The 26,469-nt window shown below is 46.0% G+C and overlaps 1 protein-coding gene across 1 annotated transcript; it reads left to right on the top strand.

Annotated features, from left to right (window-relative positions):
• The first annotated feature begins 735 nt into the window (after window positions 1–735).
• PRUNE1 (prune exopolyphosphatase 1) lies at window positions 736–23,293 on the top strand. The gene is made up of 8 exons (XM_030187514.1): window positions 736–826; window positions 12,535–12,639; window positions 13,360–13,562; window positions 14,573–14,757; window positions 14,947–15,105; window positions 19,713–19,807; window positions 19,911–20,069; window positions 22,681–23,293. The coding sequence occupies exons 1-8, from the start codon at window positions 770–772 to the stop codon at window positions 23,194–23,196; spliced, it is 1,479 nt and encodes a 492-aa protein (XP_030043374.1). The 5' UTR covers window positions 736–769; the 3' UTR covers window positions 23,197–23,293.
• The last annotated feature ends 3,176 nt before the right edge of the window (window positions 23,294–26,469 follow it).

The following is a 26,469-nucleotide window of genomic DNA, read 5'->3' as shown; positions in this document are numbered from 1 at the left end:
GGACTGGCCCAGCTTCCAGCAGTAGCCTGGAGAGATTCTGCACCCCAGAAAAGGATTTCTGCCGTCATCTACTATGTTAGCCCGGGTTTATCTGCCCTATTGCTGGGGGGGGGGGGGGGCTGGAACTGCTTTTAAGCTTGTAAACACCCCCCCCCCTCCCCGATCCATCCATCAAGTACTTCTTACTGCTGATCCCAGTGCCCCCCCCCCTCCCCAAAGCACAGCAACAACAAGATCCACGGACAGAAGATGATGCAAGCATTTGGGGGGGGGGGGGGTTGGATTTTACTTGCCTGGGGGGGTCGGAGGAGGCTGCACCTTCGCGGGAGGGGGGAAGGGGGGACCCCGAGCGGCAGTTGGATTCAAATCGACCCCACGAAAGCAACAAAGTTCCATCCAGAGCAGCGGCAGCAGCTGAGCCGAGCGGAACCCGCCCCTCCCCCACCCGATTTAAAGGGACCGCCCCGCCCTTAACCCCTTCCTGCCTGCTGAGAGTACGACGGAGGAGGAGGAGGTGTTCCTCAGTCCAGGCAGAGCTCCGATCCGTTCAAAAGACGAACCCGATTCTCCCCCCGCCCCGAAAGACTGACTTTTCCCCCTGTTCCGGCCCCTTTAAGACGCCCCGCGGCGACGTCACTGGGAAGGCGCGAGTACTACAGCTCCCGTCGTCCCTGCGTCACGCGGCCTCCCGGCCCCGCCCTCCGCCCCGGCTGGTTGGCTGGAGGTGGCGCGAGCGCTGCTGACTTATTAGTGCCCTGGGGAACGTTCTATGTTTCAGGCGCGCGCCATGGAGCGCTTCCTGCAGGGCTGCCGGGATGTTGTGCAGGTAGGTACAGGGTCTGGGAAGGGGGTTAACCCCCTAGGGGAGGTGGTAACTTTCAGCAGATGTGTTGTCGGCAAGGGCTGATGATGCACCACTGAACCTGTCAAAAACTCGTGTCTGGGACCGGGGAACAGGTTGCAAATTGTGTGGATGTTTGCAAATCGATGCACGAGGTGGGGTGGGATAGTTGCCTTGCATAGAAAGAAACGGGAGCTAAGGCGGGTCCTGCCTGGCGATGCAAATGCTTGCATGTGACTGCCTGAGAGGGCTGGAGGGCGAGCCCACAGCTTTGTGCATGCAAAGCGACCCGTTCTGCCTGCTGACCTTTGCTCCTGTAGCATTGTTTTCCCGGAGGAAGGTCGCCATTTACCCGGATCCGTTATCTACTCAGTCAAATATGCATTTTTTAATTATGTTGCTGTGACATTCGGAAGTGACTAGCCTTAAACGTAAAACAAACAAACTTCCGTACATTTCGAGATTTGCAAAGCTGGATCTTCCAATACCTGAATTCAAAATAATCAGTTAGGATCCCAAAGGTGACAGCTACCCCATCCCATCAGCAAAAAGTTGAAGTCCAGATATATATGTATATTTTTTTTCCATGGTGAGAAGAAACCCCCTCTAAACTGCTGTCGATAGAAGCCCTGGAAGGGAAATGTGCAGCCCTTGATTCATCCCTCCTGTTTGGGGAGCTTTTTGTTGGTTGTTTTGTCTGAATAGCAGAGAGGAGAAACTTTAACCATAATATTTACGTTTATTTACATGAATTGATATAGCTGAAAGCAAGGCTAGCAGCTTCTTAAAGGGAGTCCCCTAATGTATGAAAATGCCCTATTGGCTAAGTTGCCCCCATTCTCCAAATCAGAGCCAACCAAAAGGAAGACACGGTGTCATCCTTCCTTAAGTTATTTTTAAACTTCCGCCTGTTGGTTTTTTTTTAATCTTTTGAAAAGCCTTTTTGCATTTTTAGCAAATGTGGAAGATGCCAGACTGCACCAGCTTTTGTTTCTGCTGAACGTTGATCTTCTCATTCAGGGGTCCTTTTACTAAGCCATGGCTAATACTGGCCTGCAGTAGTGTGGTTGCATGTTTCTGGTGTGTGCTGGGCCACTTTTTTTTTTTTTTTTTTTTACTGAGGCTGAGAAATAAAGGCATTTTTTAATTGGGTAGTAAGTGGCCATGCTCTAAAATTAAAAGTGCATGCCTGTTTACTGCCTGAGCCCTCACCGTAACCCATTGACCTAGCGGTAAAGGCTCAAGCGACACTTGTACAGTAATCAGGCAGAACGCACCAATGTGGCTGTGCTGCTGATTACTGCCGGCAACACCCTCCTGTGTTCCCTCACGGGAAACCGCGCACCAACTTGGAAACTTTATCACAGGGCACCCGCGCTACCCCGGTGGTAGTATCAATTTGGTGTGTGCTACTCGCGCGTTACCCCTATCGCTGCTTACTAAAAGGGCCACTCGATGATTAAATTCACTGATTGGCTTTCTCAAATCATGACTCGAGAACTGGAGTCCCCATATTTTATTTATTAGGATTTATTTACTGCCTTTTTGAAGGAATTCACTCAGGGCGGTGTACAGTAAGAATACATCAAACATGAGCAACAGACAATTACAGCAGTAAAAATATTCAAATAATACAAAGTATGGCATAGTATACTGTTTACAATGTCAACACAATACGTAATAGAACATTTTAATTGACAGCGTAGGGTAAAGCAAAGATGGAACATATAGATAGGTAAGAGAGTAAGAGGAGTTAGAAAATAAGGTGACTAATTTATCGAAAGGTGCACATGAGGTCAGAGAGATGGTTAAATATTATCTCAGCTAGGGTAGGAGTGGATAAACATGTCCCGCTGCAGTATGTGTAGCCTGAGTCAATCCTTGTGTGTGTGAGTGAGACTAACAAGTTAGTTACTTCTTCCATTAAAGGCCTGGTTGAAGAGCCAAGCTTTCACCTGCTTCCTGAAGTAGAGGTGGTCTTGGGTTAAGTGGAGCCTTTCAGGCAATGCATTCCAGAGTGTGGGGGCTACTCCGGAGAAGGCTCGCTTGCGGGTATCACATCATGTAATGTCTTTTGGAGAGGGTGTAGTTAGTGAAAGTCCTTGGGAGGACCTTAGTGTCATTGGCGGTGTGTGGAGGATCATCCTATTTTTCAGGTACTCAGGGCCAATTCCTTTCAGGGCCTTGAAGATCAGACATAGAGTTTTATATTTAGCCCTGTATTGTACTGGTAGCCAATGAAGTTTTTGCAAAAATGGTGTGATATTAGCTTCATTTTACTGCATTGGCGCCTGCCTCTGTGGTGCATTGTAAGCCACATTGAGCCTGACACTGTTGGGAAACTGTGGGGTACAAATGAGATGATAAATAAAAATATGGTCACATCGCTTGCAACCTTCTATGAGTCTTGCTTCTGCATTCTGAATCAACTTGAGCTGGTGCAGGCCCTTTGTAGTAATACCATTGTATAGTGCATTGCAGTAATCCAGTCTTGATGTTACCGTAGCATGTACAACTGGGATAAGATTTACCTTCTCAATGTAAGGAGAGAGGCAGCGTAGCTGTTGCAAATAGTAGAAGCAGCTCTTGAAGGTTGCTTGGATTTGGGGAATCAGAGTAAGTGTTGACTCTAATTGTATTCCAGGGTTCCTGACTTGTGATTTGAGGGGGAGTTCGTACTTCCCAAAACAGATTTTGATGTATCCACTTGTGTTAGGGACTCAGCCTGGTTCTCCTGGTAGGATCCTGGAAGGCATTTCACTTTGCTGGGCCCCTTGAACTGTGTTCCAAAGTTAATGCCTTTGATAATGGAATCTCCTAGCAGCTACAGTTTTCTGGGATGAGTTTCTTCATTAATGCTTTCGGGGATGGCTTTTCTTTTGAGACACCTTCATTGCCTGTTGGTCCACCTCAGTTCTATTTTATCGAGCATCGCAGTGCTGTAATGGAGCAAAATTAATTCTAGGGGTCAACAGTTGTCAGGGCAGATGCTTCTGTGCCGCATGGCGTAGTCTACTGTGATCCATCTAGCCCTAGGTGGTTTTATTCTTTGAGGCAGTGATGAGAAATTGCTTTGATTCTGCGTAGTGATGGAAACTGCTTTAATTGCAGCCAATTCCTGCTTAAGTTTGCTAGCAAGCTGAAGACAGACAGGACAAGCTTAAGCCTCCAGATGGTGTGCCTTGGAGCTAAAGCACCACAGTTATTACACAGAATGAAAGCCATCTTGATTGGTTGGAATGGGTATGTACAGGTGTACTATGATAGCGTTAACAGTCTGCAAGATTGTCCCTCTCTGTACGACAGGAATATTGTTAATGATTATTGGGTTGTCTATCTATGAGTAGCAAACCCTGGGTAGGGTGGGTGGGAATATAAGTCCAGTACAGCAATTCCTTCAGTGTTGAAAGCCACAGTGGCCCATGCCATGATCATCACGACTACACTACTGTACAAACCAAACCAAAAACAGTTTGTATCCGCTCCAACTAATTCAGAAGGCTGCAAGTGGGGTGACCCCATCACACCCTTCCCGCAAAAGCTACACTGGCTACTAGTACCTTAACAGGGCTAAATTTAAAACTCTGTGATTTTCAAGGCCCTCAGACAAAATGGGCCACAGGACTTAAAGAATAAGTTAGCCCTTTACACACCTTCAAGACCTCTACGGCCCCTCTCAAGGATCATCACTGTCTGTACCCTCGTCAAAAGAAATTGTACGATGTGATACCCGCCAGCGAGCCTTCTCAGGAGTAGCCCCCCAGGCTCTGGAATTTACTCCCAGAGGGGCTGTGTATAACTCGAGACTACCTCTACTCCAGGAAGCAGGCGAAAGCCTGGCTCTTCCCCCAAGCCTTTTAATACATAGGGTGACTGACTCTACACTCATTCTGCACCTGGACTATCTTGCTACACACACTGTAACTTGGACCAGTTCCTTATATCTTGATTAACTGTACAAAAGAACTTGCCTTGAGTTTAGCCACCCATTTATTTCTCCCAAATGACTCTGTACCACGCATTTTGTCCCCATCTATATATCTGCACTTGGCCCCTCGGCTATAAGGTTAGCTGTATTGTAGAAAAGCATTAGCATCATATCTATGTTATTTGAATGTTCTAATGTGTGCTTATTAGATATTTCATAGGTAAAATCTATGGCCAAATCTAAAGGTCTCTATTCTCATCCTCCTCGACCTATCTGCTGCTTTTGATACTGTTGATCACACCTTACTCCTTGATACATTATCCTCTCTTGGATTCCGGGGCCCTGTTCTTTCCTGGTTCTCTTCCTATCTCTCCCAACGTACTCTTAGCGTATACTCTGGTGGTTCCTCCTCCACATCTATCCCGCTAACAGTCGGTGTACCCCAAGGATCTGTCCTAGGACCTCTCCTCTTCTCCATCTATACCTCTTCCCTTGGTGCTCTGATCTCATCCCATGGCTTTCAATACCACCTTTACGCTGATGATACCCAGATCTACCTCTCCGCACCGGATATCTCAGCTGAAATCCAGACCAAAGTATCGGCCTGCCTGTCTGACATCGCTGCCTGGATGTCTCGCCGCCACCTGAAACTAAACATGACCAAAACTGAGCTTCTCCTTTTTCCCCCTAAACCTGCCTCTCCTCTCCCCCCTGTTCTCTATTTCGGTAGATAACACTCTCATCCTCCCTGTCTCGTCTGCGCACAGCCTTGGAGTCATCTTTGACTCTGCTCTCTCCTTCTCTGCTCATATTCAGCAGATTGCCAAAACCTGTCGTTTCTTTCTCTATAATATTAACAAATTTCACCCTTTTCTCTCCGAGGACGCTACCAAAACCCTTACCCACACCCTAATCACCTCTCGCCTAGACTACTGCAATTTGCTTCTCACTGGTCTTCCGCTCAGCCATCTATCTCCTCTTCAATCTGTCCAAAACTCTGCTACGCGTCTTATATTCCGCCAGAGTCGCTATACTCACGTTAGCCCTCTCCTCAAGTTGCTTCACTGGCTCCCTATCCGCTTCCGCATACGGTTCAAACGTCTCCTTTTGACCTACAAGTGCATCCACTCCGCAGCTCCTCAGTATCTTTCCGCTCTCATCTCTCCCTACACTCCTCCCCGTGAACTCCGTTCGCTGGGTAAATGTCTCCTGTCGTCCCCCTTCTCCCCCACTGCTAACTCCCGGCTCCATTCCTTCTATCTCGCTGCTCCCTATGCCTGGAATAGACTCCCTGAGCCAGTACGTCAGGCTCAGTCTCTGGCTGTCTTCAAGTCTAGGCTTAAAGCCCACCTCTTTGCTACTGCTTTCGACTCCTAACCATGACTCTCTTACTCAACACCCTCACTTATCACGCCTACCACTGCAATTTCCCCACCCCTAGCTGTCAGTTACAGCTCAACAGAGCTTACAATCTAAATTGGACAGACGAACAGTCTTTTCATGTTGATTTGTACATCGCTGCGTAAGTCTAGTAGCGCTATAGAAATGTTTAATAGTAGTAGTAGTAGTATGCTGTCATCGTATTATATAGCTCTTCTCGCTTCACCAAAGCCACTCCTCTTTTAAATGAGCTACATTGATTACCAATAACAGATAGAATATCTTTCAAATTATGCATTTTCCTTCACCAAATTCTGTGGCCCCATCATATTTCCCTATCTGTCAGAACGTGACATATAAAACAATTCACTCTGCTAATTTCTCCTGCCAAGGCACCAAAACTTGGAATTCTCTTCCTAAATCAGTCAAGTTTACAGATGATTACCTAACTTTTAGAAGTCTTCTATAAACACATTTCTTCAGTCTGGCCTTTCGGAATACAAAGAACTCTGTTTATTTGAATTTTACCCACACCCTTTTCGTAATCTCGTTTCCCATCTAGTCCTCTAATGATGCTCTCACCTATCCACCCTTAATTATTGGTTTGTCCTTGAGCAAGTTGAAATCCTTGGTTACTTTACTGCACATGTATTAATTTGCTTCTTGAACGTCTTGTAATTTGTATTATGCTCTGTACGTTATTATGTTTTATTCACTTTATTGTTTGTTTGTAAGCCACATTGAACTTGAGTCAATTTCGGGCTAATGTGGGGTATAATTGTCATGAATAAAAAAAATAAATATCTCTGTTATTTGAATTTCAGTGCTGTTAAATGAGTGTATTTTTGATACTTTCTTGTTCCGTTATTAGATTTCAATTTGCTGTTTTCAAGTTTACCTTCTGTATTATATTTATGTTTTTATTTGGTCATTTTACTATTCTTAAGCTGTTAACAAAATTGTAAGTTTTATGTTCAGCTGTACCTGCTGTATACCTACCGCCTTGGGTGAATCTCTGCATAAAGGAAGGTTAATAAAGCCCAATCAAAAAAAATGTAACTGCAAATTATTGGCTCCCGATCAAACAGCGTATTGAATTCAAAATCTGTGCTCTTACCCACAAGATTATATACGGGGAAGCTCCAGCTTACATGCTCAGCCTGATAGACTCTCGTCCTCTCTCTCATTACCTCTCGCCTTGACTACTGCAACCTACTCCTCACTGGCCTCCCACTTAGCCATCTATTCCCCCTTCAGTCCGTTCAGAACTCGGCTGCACGTCTTATCTTCCGCCTGGACCGATATACTCATATCACCCCTCTCCTCAAGTCACTTCACTGGTTTCCGATCAGCTACCGAATACAGTTCAAGCTTCTCCTACTAACCTACAAATGCACTCGATCTGCAGCCCCTCCTTACCTGTCTACCCTCATCTCCCCTTACGATCATAGCCGTAACCTCCGCTCTCAAGACAAATCCCTCCTCTCAGTACCCTTCTCCACCACCGCCCAACTCCAGGCTCCACCCTATCTGCCTCGCCTCACCCCATGCTTGGAATAAACTCACTGAGCCCATACGCCAGGCCCCCTCCCTGCCCATCGTCAAATCCTTGCTCAAAGCCCACCTCTTCAATGTCGCCTTCGGCACCTAACCATTATACCTCTATTCAGGAAATCTAGACTGTCCCAATTTGATTGACTGCACATTTTGTCCATTAGATTGTAAGATCCTTCGAGCAGGAACTGCCCTTTGTTAAACTGTACAGCGCTGCGTAACCCTAGTAGCGCTCTAGAAATGTTAAGTAGTAGTAGACCTCCCTTCCAGAAATTCCAGAAAGCCTTCTCGTACCTATCTCAATCTCCACTACCCTAACTGCAGGAATCTGAGATATAAATTACTCTTCGCCTCCTCCTCCTGCTTTGTGAGTCCTGTTACTGGAATGCTCTACCATCTGCACTTAAGGAGACTACCGACCACATTCTGTTCAAAAAGTCCCTTAAGACTTATCTATGTGGTAAAACTTACGCCTCTGTCACTTAACTTCCTGCCGGTCCTCGTTTGTCTCTCCTGTCGTTTGCTCCCCACCCAAGATGTTCCAACCCTGACTTACTATGGGTTTGTTTTTTGTTTGTTTGTTTTTAATCATAAAAGTTGTTAGACACATAGAACCTGCCTTGGTGGGAATTTGTGGGTTACAAATGTTCTAAATAAATAAATTAATTAAACCATCTGGAAGACTAAGCTACTTTCTTACCTAGGACTGGCAGTGGAAAAGAAACCTTGCAGAGCTTGGCCTTCAGAAAGGATTGGCATTGGGTTCTCTAAAAGTCTAGGTTGCGGCTTTGACCTGTTTCAGGGACCAACTACAGAAGATGTCTCTTGCGACTCATGCAAATATTGTTTTGTTTGTTTATTTATTTATTGCATTTGTATCCCACATTTTCCCACCTATTTGCAGGCTCAATGGGGCTTACGTAATACCATAATGGTGTTCACCAACTCCGGTAGAGAAGCAAATACAAAGTGATGTTATGTCCGAATAAGGTTCATGTGATTACAGGCAATCGTAGAGAGGAGGAGTTATGTAGTGGCCATTACAAGCTTTGGTTTCGTTGTGTTGCAGGATTTAATTTAGTCCGTCGGGCTGGGCTGTTCAGAAGCTTCTTTTTGAGCCACTCCAGAAAGCCTCCGTGAAAGATCTTACGCTAAAGACAGCATTCTGGGTGACTCAGCACGTAGGGTATCGGAGCTTCAGGCTCTCTTCCCCTTTCTCCGGTTTTCGAACACAGGGGTCTCCCTGTGTATGCTTCCTTCCTTTCTTCCGAAAGTAGTATCAGCATTTCACCTTAACCAATCTGTGGAGCTTCCTATTTGGAAGGCGGCAACGTTATTGACGCTGCGTACCTTTACCAAGCACTACAGGGTGGACATTGCGGCATATTCAGAAGCCAGTTTTTTTTTTTGGGGGGGGGCTTCAGTCCTCAGGGCAGCAGCGCCAGGATCCCACCCACTCTAGGGATTAACATCCCACAGGTTCTGGAATACTACTGGGAAGCTACGGAATGGAAGCAGAAATTACGCCTTACCTGATCATTTCCTTTCCACTATTTCAGAGGCCCACCCAAAGTTTCTGAGATGTTTAGTGGGTGCAGAGTATGTTTGTTTATGTTTATTGATTATTTGGTATACAGCCTTTACATTCAATAGGTAAAAGCGGCGTAGAAAACAATTAAAATCAGAAGAAAGTGGAAAAGAGAGCTCCAGCAACAGCTAGGACAGTGAGCCAGTCACACAGGAAGACAATCAGTCAGGGAGAGAAATACAAGGGGTCAAATAACAGCTTGTCACCTTGCATGGTGCTTCCTGCATATCTCTTGTTCTGTGCAAGCTGGCCAGAGATGAGAGGTCCACACACGTTTGCTCATCTGGTTAGGTTAGCAAGTTGTTTAAGGTAGTTGAGGTTATTCTGAGTTTATCCTTACTGTTTGTCTACGTAAATACTGAGGAGCTCGCCTGGATTCCAAGAGAGAGCTGTTTTTCTCAGTTTTCAGTTCTCTTATCGCCACCTGCTGGTTGATGGACTTAACTGTCCAACAGGTTCTGGAATAGTGGGAAGGACTAATGGAAAGAAAATGATCAGGTAAGACCTAATTTCTCCTTGTGATCAGGCACGGGGCTGTACCCAGGGCACACTTTAGAAGGGAGTTGCATTTTTTAACCCTAGTTCAAAATAGATTACTGTAGTGACTTGGAGGGGGGGGGGGGGGGCGCACTAAACCCCCAAGATAAACTGTTTTTTTTTTAAAGATTCTTTTTAGTATTGTTTCCAGAGGTCATAAGTTGAATCTCAGGACTGCAGTGAGAATTTTCGTCCTGCATTTGCTTACCATCTGCCTCATGGGGGAAACCTAGGGTCCATCCTCTGCCATCTTTGGTAGCTTATGTTAGCATTTTGCTTGCTTTTTGACTATGTGGCATGAATTAAATTTTTTATAGTTTAAGGACTATTGCACAACAGAAGAAAATTTCAAAGTAACCAAGTTTCTGTGTGACAACTTGAGCTGCCTCGTTAGGTTGTGGCACTGCAGATAGATGATTCTGGGAAGGTGTACTAGATTACTTGAGAAATACTGTAAATCAGCATGGCCTGTTTCTTTTTTGTTGTTGTTGTATGTTTGTGCTTGTGTGAATGAATAGGTCTTTTCTTTCGCTAATACTAGGACTTGGGGGCACACAATGAAGCTACAAAGTAGTAAATTTAAAACAAATCGGAGAAAATGTTTCTTCACTCAACGTGTAATTAAACTCTGGAATTCGTTGCCAGAGAATGTGGTAAAGGCGGTTAGCTTAGCGGGGTTTAAAAAAGATTTGGATGACTTCCTAAAGGAAAAGTTCATAAGCCAGTATTAAAATGGACTTGGGAAAAATCCACTGCTTATTTCTGGGATAAGCAGCATAAAATGTATTGAACATTTTTTGGGATCTTGCCAGGTATTTGTGACCTGGATTGGCCACTGTTGGAAACAGGATGCTGAGTTTGATGGACCTTCGGTCTGTTCCAGTATGGCAATACTTATTTTCTTTTAATTATCTGTATTTTTGAATTTGTTAACCGCTTAGATCCTGTTACGGCATGACAGTATATAACATTTTGATTAAACAGAAAGACTGCTGTTGCTACCCAGAAAGTAGAGGGTTCTCTGTGTTTGGCACTGAGCTTTCCTGGAAGCCCCATTGCGTGAACTGAAGAGGTGACAGCGTGGAAAGCTGCTTAGCTGTGCAGTGTACAAAACAGCCGTGTTTGCTTGTGTTCAAAATTGGCTTTTACGGCAGTCCTTCTATAAATACTGAGCTCCTAAAGTGCCTTTTTTTTGTCTCTGTAAAATGCAAGTTCCCTTCCCTTGATTTCCCCCTTCTCGAGCCATATGGCGCTGTTTTGACATTAACCTCTTAAAAGGCCCCCTCCTCCCTCTTGTCTGTCTCTGCTTATCTCTGGAGTACTGGCTGGTAGCCCAGGGTGTTATTTATCTATCAGCAAATGTCATTCTCATCTCTTTACAGTCAGTTAGTGAGCAGAGGGTGCTGGGCAACGGGGAAGAGCCTGGGTCCATAAGCAGGGCTGTGGAGTTGGTACATGAAACCTTCGACTCCAACTCCTCACTTTTTCTAATCTCCGGCTTCTGCTGATTTTGGACTTTACATTTTTTGTTCTGGATCTAAAGTACTGGTAATTATAACTTTAGATCCAGGACAAAGATCTGTTTATGTAAGTATAAAATGATTAATTTGCCATATTTTGTTTTGAAGCTGGAGTCTGTACGTTTTTACCAACTCTGACTCCGCAGCCTTCCCCTCGGGCTTCCTCTTCATAAGTACGTAAATGTTGCCATACTGGGACAGACTGAAGGTCCATCAAGCCCAGCATCCTGTTTCCAACAGTGGCCAATCCAGGTCACAAATACCTGGCAAGATCCCCAAAAAGTACAAAACATTTTATACTGCTTATCCCAGAAATCGTGGATTTTCCCCAAGTCCATTTAATAATGGTCTATGGACTTTTCCTTTAGGAAGCCGTCCAAACCTTTTTTAAAACTCCGCTAAGCTAACCGCCTTTACTACATCTCTGGCAACGAATTCCAGAGTTTAATTACACGTTCAATGAAGAAAAGCTTTCTCCAATTCATTTTAAATTTACTACTCTGTAGCTTCATCACATGCCCCCTAGTCCTAGTATTTTTGGAAAGCGTAAACAGACGCTTCACAGCCTTTCCGCCGTTAACGTGTTTCATCTTCTCCATGATGGATTTTGGTTCCGCGGTTTTTGTGTGTGATTTTCTGAACTGCATTTGCATTGGAAATTTGCTGCACACAGTTGGTTGGAGTTTTGGGTTCAAAATGTCCTTAAGCGTAAATAGGGCGGGGTTTGTAGAAATAGTTTAACTGATCCCCCTCTCTAATATTTTTGGGAATTTTTTTTTTCCTGATGTAGGCCCGTTGGTGTGAGAAATGTGGACTTTCCCAAGAGCCAGTGGGGGAGGAAATGTATCAGCTCTGGGTGCTTAGTAGGGTTCAAGTTGCTGGGCTCGAGCATTGATATCTGAGTGTCCTGAATCAGGTCTGACCTTTTAAAATTTCAGCTTAACACGGACCACTTTCTCGCAGTGGATTTTGCCTTGCTTCCTGCCCACTGGCGCACCGTAAGCTGAGGCAGTGAGCGAAGCATGAGCCTGTCAGTACTCTCAGAATTACCCCATCCCACCCCTAGAAAAAAATTAATATCCCAGCGTTTTGGCAGTGGTCAGACACCATCCTGATTCTCACTACAAACTGGTGTTTTATACCTTGCCTTATTAGTGAACCTGTGTTTTTTTTTTAATATTTTCAGCATGCTGAGAAGAAGAACCGAGAAGTACACATTGTCCTGGGGAATGAGTCGTGTGACCTGGACTCCATGGTCTCTGCAATTGTCCTGGCATATTATCTGGCACAGGTTGGTTGGCTTAGTCTGGAGCTGATTTTTAAGAGCAGGATACCTTTTCACAGCTTGTGGAGTGATGAAGCTGGCTTCTTCAGCAGATACGACTGTGGCGGCATGGTAAAAACCCTCTAGGTTTGGCCAGCCCAGTGGAGATCCAGCTTCTGATCATTGGGCTGCCTGGGGTTGGACCGCCGAAGGCGTGGCGTTCACTGCGCTTGGGACTAAGGGACTCACGAGAGTGACACGGAGGTTAGGTTACAATGAGGCATATTTTCAAAGCACTTACCCTTCCAAAGTTCCATAGAAACCTATGGAACTTTGGAAGGCTAAGTGCTTTGAAAATGAGCCCCATTGCATACACCCTGGGACCTGAGGGGGGGACAGCATGACATCATACTTCATTCTAGTTCCTGAGCCACTGAAAAATAGTTCCTTCCCCATTCTACTTAGTGGGGCTAAAGTAACGCGCTTTGAACTAGTCCAAATACAAAATGGTAAAAATCATTGTGAAAGAATATGATTGCATGCCATAAAGGTTTCTCACATCATAGCAGGTTCCAGCATGCGACATCTTCTCCCGAGTGCTGTTTCTGCTGGGGCTTATGTTTTCCTGTTACCCCCAGCTCTTGTGTTAGATTTGTTTATCAGCTCCTGCCGTACCATATGTGTGTGTGTGTGTGTGCCTGCAGTGCTACCAAATGTGGCTTTTTCTTGCTTTCTCCACTGACACAGACTTCTGACGCACGTTTGGCTTTCGTCCCTGTGCTGAACACGCCACGCTCAGAGTTTCCGCTCCGGACAGAATGCGCCTTTTTCCTGAAGGAGCTTGGCATCCCAGAGGAGTACCTGGTCTTCAGGGATGAAATCGACCTTCACGCTCTCCATCGGGCTGGCCTGCTGTCCCTGAGTCTGGTGGATCACAACGTTTTGCCGAGGCAAGTGGGTCTCCGTTCCTCCCCCGTCCCTTTGCTTCTCTAAGGCAGCCCTGTCCGAATCTGTGAGGAGTAGCCTGGTGGTTAGTGCAGTGGACTTTGATCCTGGGGAACTGAGTTGGATTCCCACTGCAGCTCCTTTTGACTCTGGGCAAGTCACTTAACCTTCATTGCCTCTGGTACAAAATAAGTACCTGAATATATATAAACCGCTTTGAATGTAGTTGCAAAAACCTCAGAAAGGTGGTATATCAAGTTCCATTAACAAGATCCCATGCACAATCTCAAAGAGTAGCAACATTCCATGTAGAACCCCAAAGAATAACAAGATTCCAGAATCCCAGCCTATTTCAGATTCTACGTACGTGCAGGACGTCAGACTCGCAGAAGCCTGCGCACCTGCGTTGCTGATCTGCAAGGGCAGGCTTCTACTTGGAATGTTGCTAGTGGAGGAGTAGCCTAGTGGCTATAGCACCGGTCTTGCAATCCAGAGGTGGCCAGTTCAAATCCTGCTGCTGCTGCTCCTAGTGATCTTGGGCAAGTCACTTAACCCTCCATTGCCTCAGGTACAAACTTACATTGTCCTGGGACAGAGAAATATCCAGAGAACCTGAATGTAACTCACCTTGAGCTACTACTGAAAAAGGTGTGAGCAAAATCCAAATAAATAGAGTAATTGCTTGGGACCAACACCTCTGTATGCCCAGTTTCCTTGTATCCAGTTTTTTATCTTTCGGAATGGGGATGCCCCAGGTGATCTCTCTGTAGGGAAGATAATAATTCTCTGGAATTTTTTTTTTCTCTAGCTTTGGTTCAATAGCGCTTCCTTTTTTTGTTCTGTATCTCAGAGGTCTGAAAACATTTCCTTTCTCCCCATGATTTTTTAGTTCTACGGTAGATTGAAATGGTTTGGTAAAATTGCCTCTCTAGACTGCAGCTCGTTCTGGGCTGTGTGAGCACAGTCTGGCAGCTGTGAGAGATTGAAATGACTTTTCCTCTTCCCCGCTCTACAGTGGGGACGTGGTCCTGGAGGAGGTGGTGACCGAAGTCATCGACCACCGGCCGCTGGAGAGAAGATGCAATCCTGCGTGTAGTGTCACGGCGGAGCTGGTGGGGTCCTGTGCCACTCTGGTGACGGAGAAGATCCTGAAGGGGGCTCCACAGATTCTGGATACACAAGTGGCATCTCTTTTGCACGGTAAGCACAAGGGTTAGGGGGAAAAGTGTTAGGAGGGGGACAGCTCATTGATACTCTGTTACTGGTAGGACTTCAGAATCTCCATCACTTTCAGCGTCTGACAATCTAAATGTGCGGTTGAGCTGTCTTGAAGCTGTATTTGCTGAAATCCCATATTAATTACTCTGTCATATCTGCCCCCTTTCAAAGGCGCCATTGTTCTCGATTGCGTCAATATGGCTCCAGAGGCTGGGAAGGTGACCCCAAAGGACAGCGAGTACGTCGCCCTGTTGGAATCGCGGTTTCTGGATCTCCCAGAGAGGAGCGCTACATTTGAATCGCTGCAGAAAGCCAAGTTTGACGTGTCAGGTACCGGTCACCACACTCAAGAGCGCAGTGCATTTTGCTGGAGATGGGAGAAGCGGGAAGGGCTTTGTCACATCTGTGTTGTGCAGTGCAGTCTGCCCAGCACTGTTCTTGTACTAAAAGTTCTGAAGCTCTCGTTGAAGCCCCTTGAAATTTACACTCTAACTAACTAACTAACTAACTAGCATTTCTAAAGCGCTACTAGGGTTACGCAGCGCTGTACAATTTAGACATAGAAGGACGGTCCCTGCTCAAAGAGCTTACAATCTAAAAGACAAGAGAACAATCTAAAGACAAGTGAACAATCTAGAGGACGAGTGAACAGTTAATCTGATAGAGTGGATAGATAGGGGCATTCTGTCTATCTAGAGCGGTTAGGTGCTGAAGGCAGCATAGAAGAGGTGAGTTTTAAGCAGAGATTTGAAGATGGGTAGGGAGGGGGCATGGCGTATGGGTAAAGGAAGATTGTTCCAGGCATAGGGTGAAGCAAGGCAGAATGAGCGGAGCCTGGAGTTGGCAGTGGTGGAGAAGGGTACTGAGAGAAGGGCTTTGTCCTGTGAGCGGAGGTTACGGGCGGGAACATAGGGGGAGATGAGGGTGGAGAGGTAGTGAGGAGCCGCAGACTGAGTGCACTTGTAGGTAAGGAGGAGGAGCTTGAATTGTATGCGATATCTGATTGGAAGCCAATGAAGTGACTTGAGGAGAGGGGTGATATGAGTATATCGGTTTTGGCGGAATATAAGACGTGCAGCAGCGTACTGAACTGATTGAAGGGGGAATAGATGGCTGAGTGGGAGGCCGGTGAGGAGTAAGTTGCAGTAATCAAGGCGAGAGGTAATGAGAGCGTGGACGAGAGTTCTGGTGGTGTGCTCAGAGAGGAAAGGGCGAATTTTGCTGATGTTGAAGAGGAAGAAGCGACAGGTCTTGGCAGTCTGTTGGATATGCGCAGAGAAGGAGAGGGAGGAGTCAAAGATGACTCCGAGGTTGCGGGCAGATGGGACGGGGAGGATGAGGGTGTTATCAACAGAGATAGAGAGTGGAGGAAGAGGAGAAGTGGGTTTGGGAGGAAAGACGAGGAGCTCGGTCTTGGACATGTTCAGCTTCAGGTGGCGGTTGGACATCCATGCCATCCACTCCAGCCCATTCAATTATGATCAGGGTGTAGTAGCCCGTAGAAGTCTGCCCAGCACTGGTTTTGCTTCCCTCTGACACAGGCAGCATTTTGCAATATTGAAGGCTCTGGAGAACAGCTGTGGCCTTTAATTGCTGTAGGTCAGGCGTAGTGCAGGCTGCCGCCCACATTTGGGGACGTGTGGCTGTGAGGAAAGTATCCCACTAGTGCAGGGCTGGCTCAACCATTAGGCAAGATTAGGCCATCATCCAGAGCAGCAGCTTCTGGGTCAGCAAAGAGTAGCTCTAGTCTAAGCAAAACAATTAATTCTGACAGCCACACAAACTCAGAGCCAGGAAGGGGGGCAGTTATCAAATAGACCGTTTAGTGCTGGGGGGAAGGGGATCAACGTGAGCTACTTTTAAGACGTTTTTTTATCACTGACTCATGCTATTTTAGCATAGGTCCCATTTTATCCAGTGAGACCTAGTTACTAATAACTGAGGTTCACAGTAAAATAACATGTCTTAATAGTAGCCCATGTTGATAACTCCCCCCCTCCCCCGGTAAAAAAAAAGAAATACCTCTAAAAATCAAAATCACTGCTATATGTAATAAGTGAGCCAAGTATAGGACAGTCGAGCCATTATGACATCACTGATGAGGTTGGCTCTTAGGCATTGGTGGAATGAGGCATTATGACATCACAGTATCAGCTCTGGTTACCAGACTGAAACTCTTCAGGCTAAGGGAGGAAGTTATCAATGTAGGCTATTGTTAAGATGGGTTATTTTAGCACAGGTCCCATATTATACAATGAAACCTAGTTATTAATAACCGGGGTGAATAGTAAAATAACACTTAACGTTGATAACTTCCCCCTTTAATTAAAAAAAAAAAAAAAAGAAGTCTCCAGAAGTCAAAATCGCTGCTATCAAGTGTAGGACAATCAAGCTGTTGTGACATCATTGATGAGGTACTACTACTACTACTACTATTTAGCATTTCTATAGCGCTACAAGGCATACGCAGCGCTGCACAAACATAGAAGAAAGACAGTCCCTGCTCAAAGAGCTTACAATCTAATAGACAAAAAATAAAGTAATCAAATCAATTAATGTGAACGGGAAGGAAGAGAGGAGGGTAGGTGGAGGCGAGTGGTTACGAGTCAAAAGCAATGTTAAAGAGGTGGGCTTTCAGTCTAGATTTAAAGGTGGCCAAGGATGGGGCAAGACGTAGGGGCTCAGGAAGTTTATTCCAGGCATGGGGTGCAGCGAGACAGAAGGCGCGAAGTCTGGAGTTGGCAGTAGTGGAGAAGGGAACAGATAAGAAGGATTTATCCATGGAGCGGCGTGCACGGGAAGGGGTGTAGGGAAGGACGAGTGTGGAGAGATACTGGGGAGCAGCAGAGTGAGTACATTTATAGGTTAGTAGAAGAAGTTTGAACAGGATGCGAAAACGGATAGGGAGCCAGTGAAGGGTCTTGAGGAGAGGGGTAGTATGAGTAAAGCGACCCTGGCGGAAGATGAGACGGGCAGCAGAGTTTTGAACCGGCTGGAGAGGGGAGAGGTGACTAAGTGGGAGGCCAGCAAGAAGCAGATTGCAGTAGTCTAAACGAGAGGTGACAAGGGTGTGGATGAGGGTTTTGGTAGAGGTAGGCTCTTATTGGTGGAATGAGGCATTATTTATTTATTTTTTTTGGTTACGTTTGTACCCCGCGCTTTCCCACTCATGGCAGGCTCAATGCGGCTTACATATTGTATACAGGTACTTATTTGTACCTGGGGCAATGGAGGGTTAAGTGACTTGCCCAGAGTCACAAGGAGCTGCCTGTGCCTGAAGTGGGAATCGAACTCACAGTCCCACCTGTGGTTACCAGAGACTGAAACTGTTTTTATTATTATTATTATGACGTTTGTATCCCACATTATCCCAAAAAAGCTCAGGTTCAATGTGGCTTACATTCAAGAGTGTGTTCTCCATGAAGCTTGGCTAGATTATTGGTTATGTTGAAACATATAAGAGAAAAGCCTTTAGTAATATATAGAATCTCAGATAATCTTCTAATTCTGATATGTGAAGCCTGCGACGAGGATTGATTTGTAAGAAACACTTTTGCAGTTTGGATAACGGAGCGTGAGGTATTCTCTAGATGTATTACATGAAGGTAAATCAATTAAAGTCGTTGCATGTAAGAGGGTGTTAAACCGTATATGATTTGGTAAACAGTCAATGCAGATTTTAAAGGTGATCCTGGTGTTTTTGGGAATCCAGTGAAGTTTTAACAAGAGAGGGGGAAGCCTTCTCAAAGCGAGGAGCATCACATACAAGGTGGACAGCGGTATTTTGTGCTGTTTGTAATTTTTTTAAGGAGTGAGATTTTCATGCCTGCATATATGGCATTAAAATAATCAGGTTTGTTTAGTACCAGAGAGAGATTGTGGGTGATAGTACAACGTGTAGAGCTTGGGAAGATTAGATGCAACCTTTTTAACTTCCGTAGTGTATGGAAGACGTTTGAGGCCACCTTTGAGACCTGAGCTTCGAATTATAAATGCCGGTCTTCACACTAAGGGGGATCACATTAAGTGGGAAATTATTCATGTGGGCTACCGTTAAAACATGTCACTTTCTCACTAACTCGGGCTATTTTAGCACAGGTCCGACTTAACTAATAACTGGGGTTAACGGTAAAATAACATGTCTTAATGGTAGGCCACATCAGGGGCGTAGCCAGACTTCGGCGGGAGGGGGGTCCAGAGCCCATGGTGAGGGGACACATTTTAACCCCCCCCCCCACCCTGCCATTGCCGCCGACACCACCCGCCCGCCAGCCATTGATCTGCAAGGCTTCGTTCTGTGAGCCTTTTGCGAGGAGGAGCTTGGCTGGCAGGGGGTTGGGGGTCCCCCGCCAGCAAAGGTAGGCGGGTTGGCGGTGGGGGGGGGTCGAGCGGGTCGTCGGCAGGGGGGGTCCAGGGCCCACCCAGGCCCCATGTAGCTACGCCACTGGGCCACATTGATAATGTTCCCTCTTAATTGTGTAAATGACTTTAGGAAATTGCTCCCATTTATTTATTTACTTATTTATTTTTATTTTATTTATTTATGTATTTTATTTATTGCATTTGTATCCCACATTTTCCCACCTCTTTGCAGGCTCAATGTGGCTTACAATACATCACGAATAGTGCAAATGTATAAGAAACTATACATTTAGTGTTACAGAAGGTTCTTGGGTAGCGTGATAATGATAAACATAGTAGCAGTATAGCAAGCAAATATTGTAAGACAATTCTGGATTTATGTGTAGGGTTCACATTTGTTGATCTTTGTGGTATTTTATTTATTACCCGTCTTTATATTTGTGTGTGTGTGTGTGTGATGGAAACATGCATGAAGCACGATATCTTGGCTGGGGGGAGGGGGAGATTTAATTTAATTGAGAGGTTCTCTGCACCAGTGTTCCTTTTTAATCCGCCATTTTCCCTCTGTGTCCCAGGTCTGACCACTGAACAGATGCTAAGGAAAGACCTGAAGGTGCTTTCCGGAGAAGACATTAATCTTGCTATTAGTGCCGTGTACATAAACCTAGAGGTTGGTGTGTGATTAAAAATGGAATGTATTTAATTTTTTTCATTCTTGCATCTGGCTTGTTTTCCATATTTGGGTTTTTATCATTTTGTGTTTTTGGTTTTAGGCGTTTTTGCCCAGGAAGGACCTTCACCAGGACCTGCGCACCTTCTGCCAGAGGCATGGCTACGACATTTTGGTTACCATGATGATTGCTTTCAATGAGAGCCAAGAGCCATTTAGGCAGCTGGCTGTCTACAGCAGAGACGAGCGTATCAGGGAATCGGTATGTACTTCCCAGGAGAGGCCTAGAGGAGAACAGTAGACCCAGCCACTGTCTGCGGGTCCATCTCAGCTCTTCAAATCCAGCCGCATGCAGAACCAAAGGGGGGGGGGGATGATGGCCACTAGGTGGCGTTGGGTGGCTGATGTTTCAGGGCAAGCTGAGCCCAGTCAAAACCACGTGACATGCCCACTGAAACGAGACTGCTTCCAGACAGCCTTGCAAAAGTCCTGCTGGTTTAAATTTTGCTTTCCAGCCATGTAGTTCCTGTTGGATGTAACTTGTATTAATTCATGGCAATGTCCTCCCTTGAAAGAGAAAAAGGAAAAGCAGCCTGTAGGTGAGAAGTGTAGGATTGCACAAGTCATTCCCTCTTGTGTACTGTTTCGTGTTGCAAAATAAGCAGGGTGGGTGCCTTCTCAAGTCCAAAAAAAACCTAATGCTACATTTCTGGATTTCCAATAGCATCTTCTTTTCTAGTGAATGGATGATGGAGACACTTTGTTAAGGAGTTGTGTTTTAAAATGACCAGTACGCAGAAAGGTGTTAATTCTTTCAGCTTTGCTGAAGGTTCTCTGTGAGCACAAGACTGCTGGTGGGTGGGTGAAGCTAGAGTCTTGCATGCGTTTGGGGGTCCGGTGCTATCAGTTCAGCAGAGGCGGCTGAACAAGGTGGCACGGTCGGTCACCTGCTCTGCTGTCATGATGAAGGGGGAAGAGCCAGACAGTGGTTCCTGGGAGTTCTTTTTTGAGTTTCTCCAGTCGTGATTTTTGGGGAATGTCTTTTACATACTGAAGATTAGACCAGCAGCTTTTGCTGGTGTCCTCTCATCGGTTGTAATTCATTAACCCGGTCAAAGGTTTCAAGACTGCAGCTGGTTATGCAACGAGAGCACTCAAAGGCATTTCTGGGTCGGAGTGCCCACTGACCCTCCGTAGAGCCGTTCATCCAGATGAGAGGGCAGGTGTCGGCCAGAGGAGGCAAATTCAGATTTTTTGAGTGACTGCTGCCCCTTCCTTCCCGACTGCCTTCTGTGTGGGCAGATACTCAGATATTAGGAAGTGCATCCCCTGCTGGTTTTGCATCGGGACTGAGGCTGGATTCAAGTCTGACAGATGCTCCTCCCACCCAACCCCCTTCACCTGTTTAAACTGTAACAAGGGGTCCCGCGTTATCGCTGAATGCGTGCCTTGCAGAGGGGGTTGTAATTGAGATATAAGACCTCACTCCTCTCAACAAAACATTAGATTGTAAAATTGTCAATTGTAAAAAATCTTATATTCCGCATATCTCAAAACTTTCAGGCAGATTCCATAACAAATGTTAATTAGTTACAATCAATAGACAAGACAACGACATAGAGTAAGGTTCACAATCTGTAAAAACCTAAAATGCAAAACAAAATAAAATGTCATCAAAGTAAATACAGCAGGATCTTAAATAACAAACCAGCCTTCACTCAACGCCGGTTGAGAGAGGATTATTCCCAGCATCTTTTTAAAAACGGGCATCGATCTTATTCCGTGAATCTCAGTTCGTTCTGTAACTTCAGTCCTGATACATTAAAAAAAATAAATCATTGACCTCTATTCTTCCGACCTTATCAAACGGAAGGACGGAACATCCGACAGCCGAGCAGATGAAGATCGCATTATTCGTGAAGGCTGATGGATGTGCAAAATGGCAGAAATAAATGCATTGGTTAGTACTTTAAACACAATAGGTAAATTTTGTATTGAATCTTGTAGCAAGTGCATAAAAGTTTGCTTTCTAAGAGATTTTGCCATGGGTACAGAAAACCTTTGGAAAACGGAAGTCTCCTTTTTACACTAGGTGGCTCAATCACGTTTTAAGAGGTCTGTGACTCATGATACAGTCCTGTTGTACCAGTAAGCTAATCCCAAAGGTTGCCATTCTCTTCCCTCTCAGCTTCCGTTGTACCAAAGAGCCCCTTCCCGTGACTAGTCGGGTGTAATGTACGAAGGTAGAAAGAGATGAACAACCACGAAGGTGGAGGAACGCTCAATCCCTACGCGAGTCAGTCAAGCAAAGAAAGGAGTAGGGTAGGCTGGCTCTTTCCAGACCATAAACCTCATTCATTCAGACTGCTGTGGTGGTCTTTGGAAGTATCTTTTTCGACTTTTGGACTACGATGTTTGCTTTGAGCTCTAGGGACAGGGAAAGTACCTGCATATAATGTGTACAGCGCAGCGTAGGTCTAGTAGCGCTATAGAAATGATTAGTAGTAGGTACTAGAAGGAACTCATTGCTGGAGGAAGTGGTAAAAGCAGTGAATGTGTATCTGGGTTTAAAACAAGGTTTTGGACAAGTTCCTGGAGGAAAAGTCCATAAACCATTATTAAGGTAAACCTGGACAAAGATGACGTTCATCCCTGGAGTCTGTAGCGTGGACTTTTTGCTACTCTTTGGGATCTTGTATTTGTAATCTGGACTGGCCAATGTTGGAAACGGGATACAGGGTAGATGGACTGTCAGTCTGTCCCCAGTATGACAATTTTTTTATGCTCGTATGGTTGTGCTGCATTCTGCTTGAAACGCTTAGTTATTTAATCTGTGGCAAAACTGACAAATCTTTTCTGCTTCCTCCTGCTAGGTGTGCAGATCCCTGGAATGTTCTGGAAGTCCTGAGCTGCAGCTGTCTCCCTTCCCCAGTCCCTACTCCGACCTCCAGGCCTACAACCAAGGCAACACGTTCGCCTCCCGTAAAAAAGTTCTCCCCATCCTTAAGCAACTCCTGAGCAGTGGGGAGCTGGTGGCCACAATACAACGCAGAGGAGCGGAAGGCAGCGCCCCCCAGAAGGAAGGCCACACGAGCTGCAGCTTGCGAACGGCAGGAGATCAGATGCCGGAGGTCTGCGGCCCTCTCCAGGAGGCCGTGGATCTTACAGAGGAAGATGACGTGGGATGCCAGGGGTACAGGAAGCAGCCGGACGACCCGTCGCTGGATGAGGAAATCCTACTTCCTCCCACCCCCATGAACAGCTTGGTCGAAGGGTGCCCGTTAGACAGGGGTCTTCCGAAACTGACTGCAGAAGCATTCCTGGAGAAATTGAATCAGATCACCATGACTGGCTCAGATGCCAGCTGCGCTGGTGATGGAGAGCTGTGATACCAGGACCCCCGGCAGCTGTAACTGGTGTACGTTCAGCCTGGATTTCCTTGAACAGGTTCAGAATATTTGTATGCTAAGCAAGGGACTTAAAAAAGCAACAAAACACGGTTTCACTAATCCTCAATTGGTACACTGTGGATTTCAGTTTATCGGGAGTTCTGATCCGTTCCCTGCCTGTTATAAAAGTTTGGATAATCAAGTCAGCTGCTAACCAGACTGAGCTGTTCTTTCCCCTCTGGGTCTGGATTAACAGCAGACCCTGGTTTGCTGAAAACTGTAGTGAGACAGGACTTTTATTACCGTTGAGTGTGCCTTAATGTGATTAGCTCGTCAGCAGGTGACTTGGGTTAAAGAGGTATCACTAGTCCCCGAATCACTGTGAACCAAGCGGGGATGCTGCGTTGCTTCCACACTTGGTACTGCATCCTATGGTGCCCCACAGCCCCCATTTCACTGGGGACCTCCAGTGTCCCTAATGCATGATAGGAAAAAAAAAAAAAGCCCTGTAATTCTTCAGGCTTTTCATGTATTTATTTGGCTTTCTCTTTTTCTTCTTTTTTTTTTATGCTGCTGTTTTTGCTATATCTGAGGACTTTTTCATAAATTGAGAATACCTCTTTACCCCTGTTCATGTGCTCACAAACACACACGCCGAAGGGTCGAAAGAATTCCATGAACTGTGCTTTGCCTGCTTTCCCCACTTGTATCAAAAGTGTAGCCATGTCCTTTTCTTAAAAGCAGAAAAGCCTCCTTGTATTAGGGTACAGCTTGCATGGGGGTCTAATGAGGATTAACACGTCACCTTCCCTTCCCTCTGCTACCTTCTTCACTTCTTCCACCAGTATAAAACCCTTACTGGAGCTAGTGACCATAATGGGTCCTGGATTTCAATGGGGCAGATGCAGTAAAGTGTACACAGGTAGCTCAGCTTCTTCTTTCTGGTTTTATTCTAGATAGGAGGACTTTTTTTTAAATCTACTGCACCCCATCAGCCTGTATCTATTTTTTTCCATTAACCTAACAGTTATAACCGTCTTGGGGTGAAAGAGAACTAGGACTGACCGTAGATATTAGGACCCAGAATTCACTGGCGTGCAAATTTAAAATTGGGTGAAGGCTGACGCAACGGCAGGACTTCAACGCAAGGTCTGAGGAAGACTTAAGGTGTTAGCTCGTTCTTTTGCGATCTGCGAGGCGTTCGTGCCCGTTTTCTTCCCTGTACTGCTAGCGCTTTTTGCTGGCTTCCTGAAGGGCAGAGTTAGAAAGAAGACGGAGCCAAGGGGAGGTGGGCTGAGAGACTAAAGTTTATCGGCACTTGTCGTGTTCCAGCGTATATGCTGGAATGTTATTTTGGTATTTTACGCACAGAATAGCGTTCCGGCATATTTGTAGATGGCATGTGCGTGTAATTCAATGACTGCCGATACATTTTGAAGTGCGCAGGGAGACAGGTCTGCGTGTACACGCGTCTGGCGTGCTCTGCCATGGTGGCTGCTTGCATGCTGTTTGCTTACAGTATCAGGGAGCAGGGTAACCCCCCCCCCCCCCCCGACTGCCTACCCTTGCCTCTGCAGGGCAGTCTGTAAAAGTGCCTGTTCCGTATGCCAGTGTTTCCGAACCCTGGTCCTGGAGGCCCACAATAAATATTCATGAGGCAGATTTGCATGCACTGCCTCCACTACATGCAAATGCCTTTCATGAATATTCATTGTGGATATGCTGAAAACCTGACTGACTGGCTGGAGGGCCTCCAGGACCAGGTTTGGGAACAGCTGGTGTATGCTTTCAGTCACTAACCTCCAGATTGGCACACGCCTCCTAGGTGTGCCTGCAGATAATTGACTGGTGAGCTCTTGACCATAAATAATTAGGCGATGACAATTGGCACCCAATAAAATTTGTGCCTTCAAAAAGGCGGTAAATAAATCCTAATAAATAAAATAAAAGGTGGGGCCTAACTTCTATGATGCCTATCTCCAAAGGGGGCGTGGCCATGGGCGTGTCAGGGCTGTTCCAGAACGTTGCGTGCATAGTTATAGAACGCTGCCTCAGTTCGCTGAGCTCGGGCGTCAGCGTTTGCACCAGATTTCAGCAGGCGTAAGTCTGGCACTTAAAGTTTGGGTGGGAGAATCGCACTCAACACCGATCTTTTCTGGCGCCTTTTATAGAATCCAAACCTAAGCGGGAGCAAAGTCCCCTAATTTAGGCTAAAATACTTTCTTTAGTAACGAGCCAACTCTTTCCTGTTGCTGGCCACATCTAAATCTCCTCACTTTTCAGCTCGGCATAACAGGTACACTAAGAATACTAGACTTTGCTGTTATGGTATGAATCACCCTCCTCCACCTGTACAAAGCTTTTCATCAAGGAAGCAATAGGGAGGGAAATGGGACTTGATATACTGCCTTTCTGTGGTTTTTGCAACTACATTCAAAGCGGTTTACATAGAGGGGCATAATTGAACAGGGATCACCATCTCTAAGGACGTCCCGGCAAAAGGGCGGGGAAACCGCTATTATCGAAATAGATGGGCGTCCATCTTCATTTCGATAATACGGTCGGGGATGCCCAAATCTCAACATTTTACGTCGACCTTAGAGATGGTAGACCTGAATGTTGAGATGGGCGACCTTCGAGATGGTCATCCCTGGTTTTCAGCGATAATGGAAACCGAGGACGCCCATCTCAAAAACGACCAAATCCAAGCCATTTGGTCATGGGAGGAGCCAGCATTTGTAGTGCACTGGTCCCCCTCACATGCCAGGACACCAACCGGGCACCCTTGGGGGCACTGCAGTGGACATCACAAATTGCTCCCAGGTGCATAGCTCCCTTACCTTCGGTTGCTAGAGCCCCCAAAACCCACTCCCCACAACTGTACACCACTACCATAGCCCTAAGGAGTGAAGGGGCACCTACATGTGCGTACCAGTGGGTTTCGGGTGGGTTTTTTGAAGGGTCACATTTGCCAGCACAAGTGTAACGGGGGGGGGGGGGGGGGGGGAATGGGCCTGGGTCCGCCTGCCTGAAGTGCAACCCACTAAAATTACTGCAGGGACCTGCATACTACTGTCATGGAAGCTGGTTATGACATTTGAGGCTGGCAAAAAAAAAAAAAAATTTTTAATTTTTTTTAGGGTGGGAGGGGGTTGGTGACCACTGGGGGAGTAAGGGGAGGTCATCCCCAATTCCCTCCGGTGGTCATCTGGTCAGTTTGGGCACCTTTTTGAGGCTTGGTCATGAAAAAAAATGGACCAAGTCGACTAAATG

This window comes from Microcaecilia unicolor, chromosome 14, assembly GCF_901765095.1.
Source record: "Microcaecilia unicolor chromosome 14, aMicUni1.1, whole genome shotgun sequence".
NCBI classification, from domain to species: Eukaryota; Metazoa; Chordata; class Amphibia; order Gymnophiona; family Siphonopidae; genus Microcaecilia; species Microcaecilia unicolor.
This window is presented reverse-complemented; position numbering and strand designations above follow the sequence as displayed.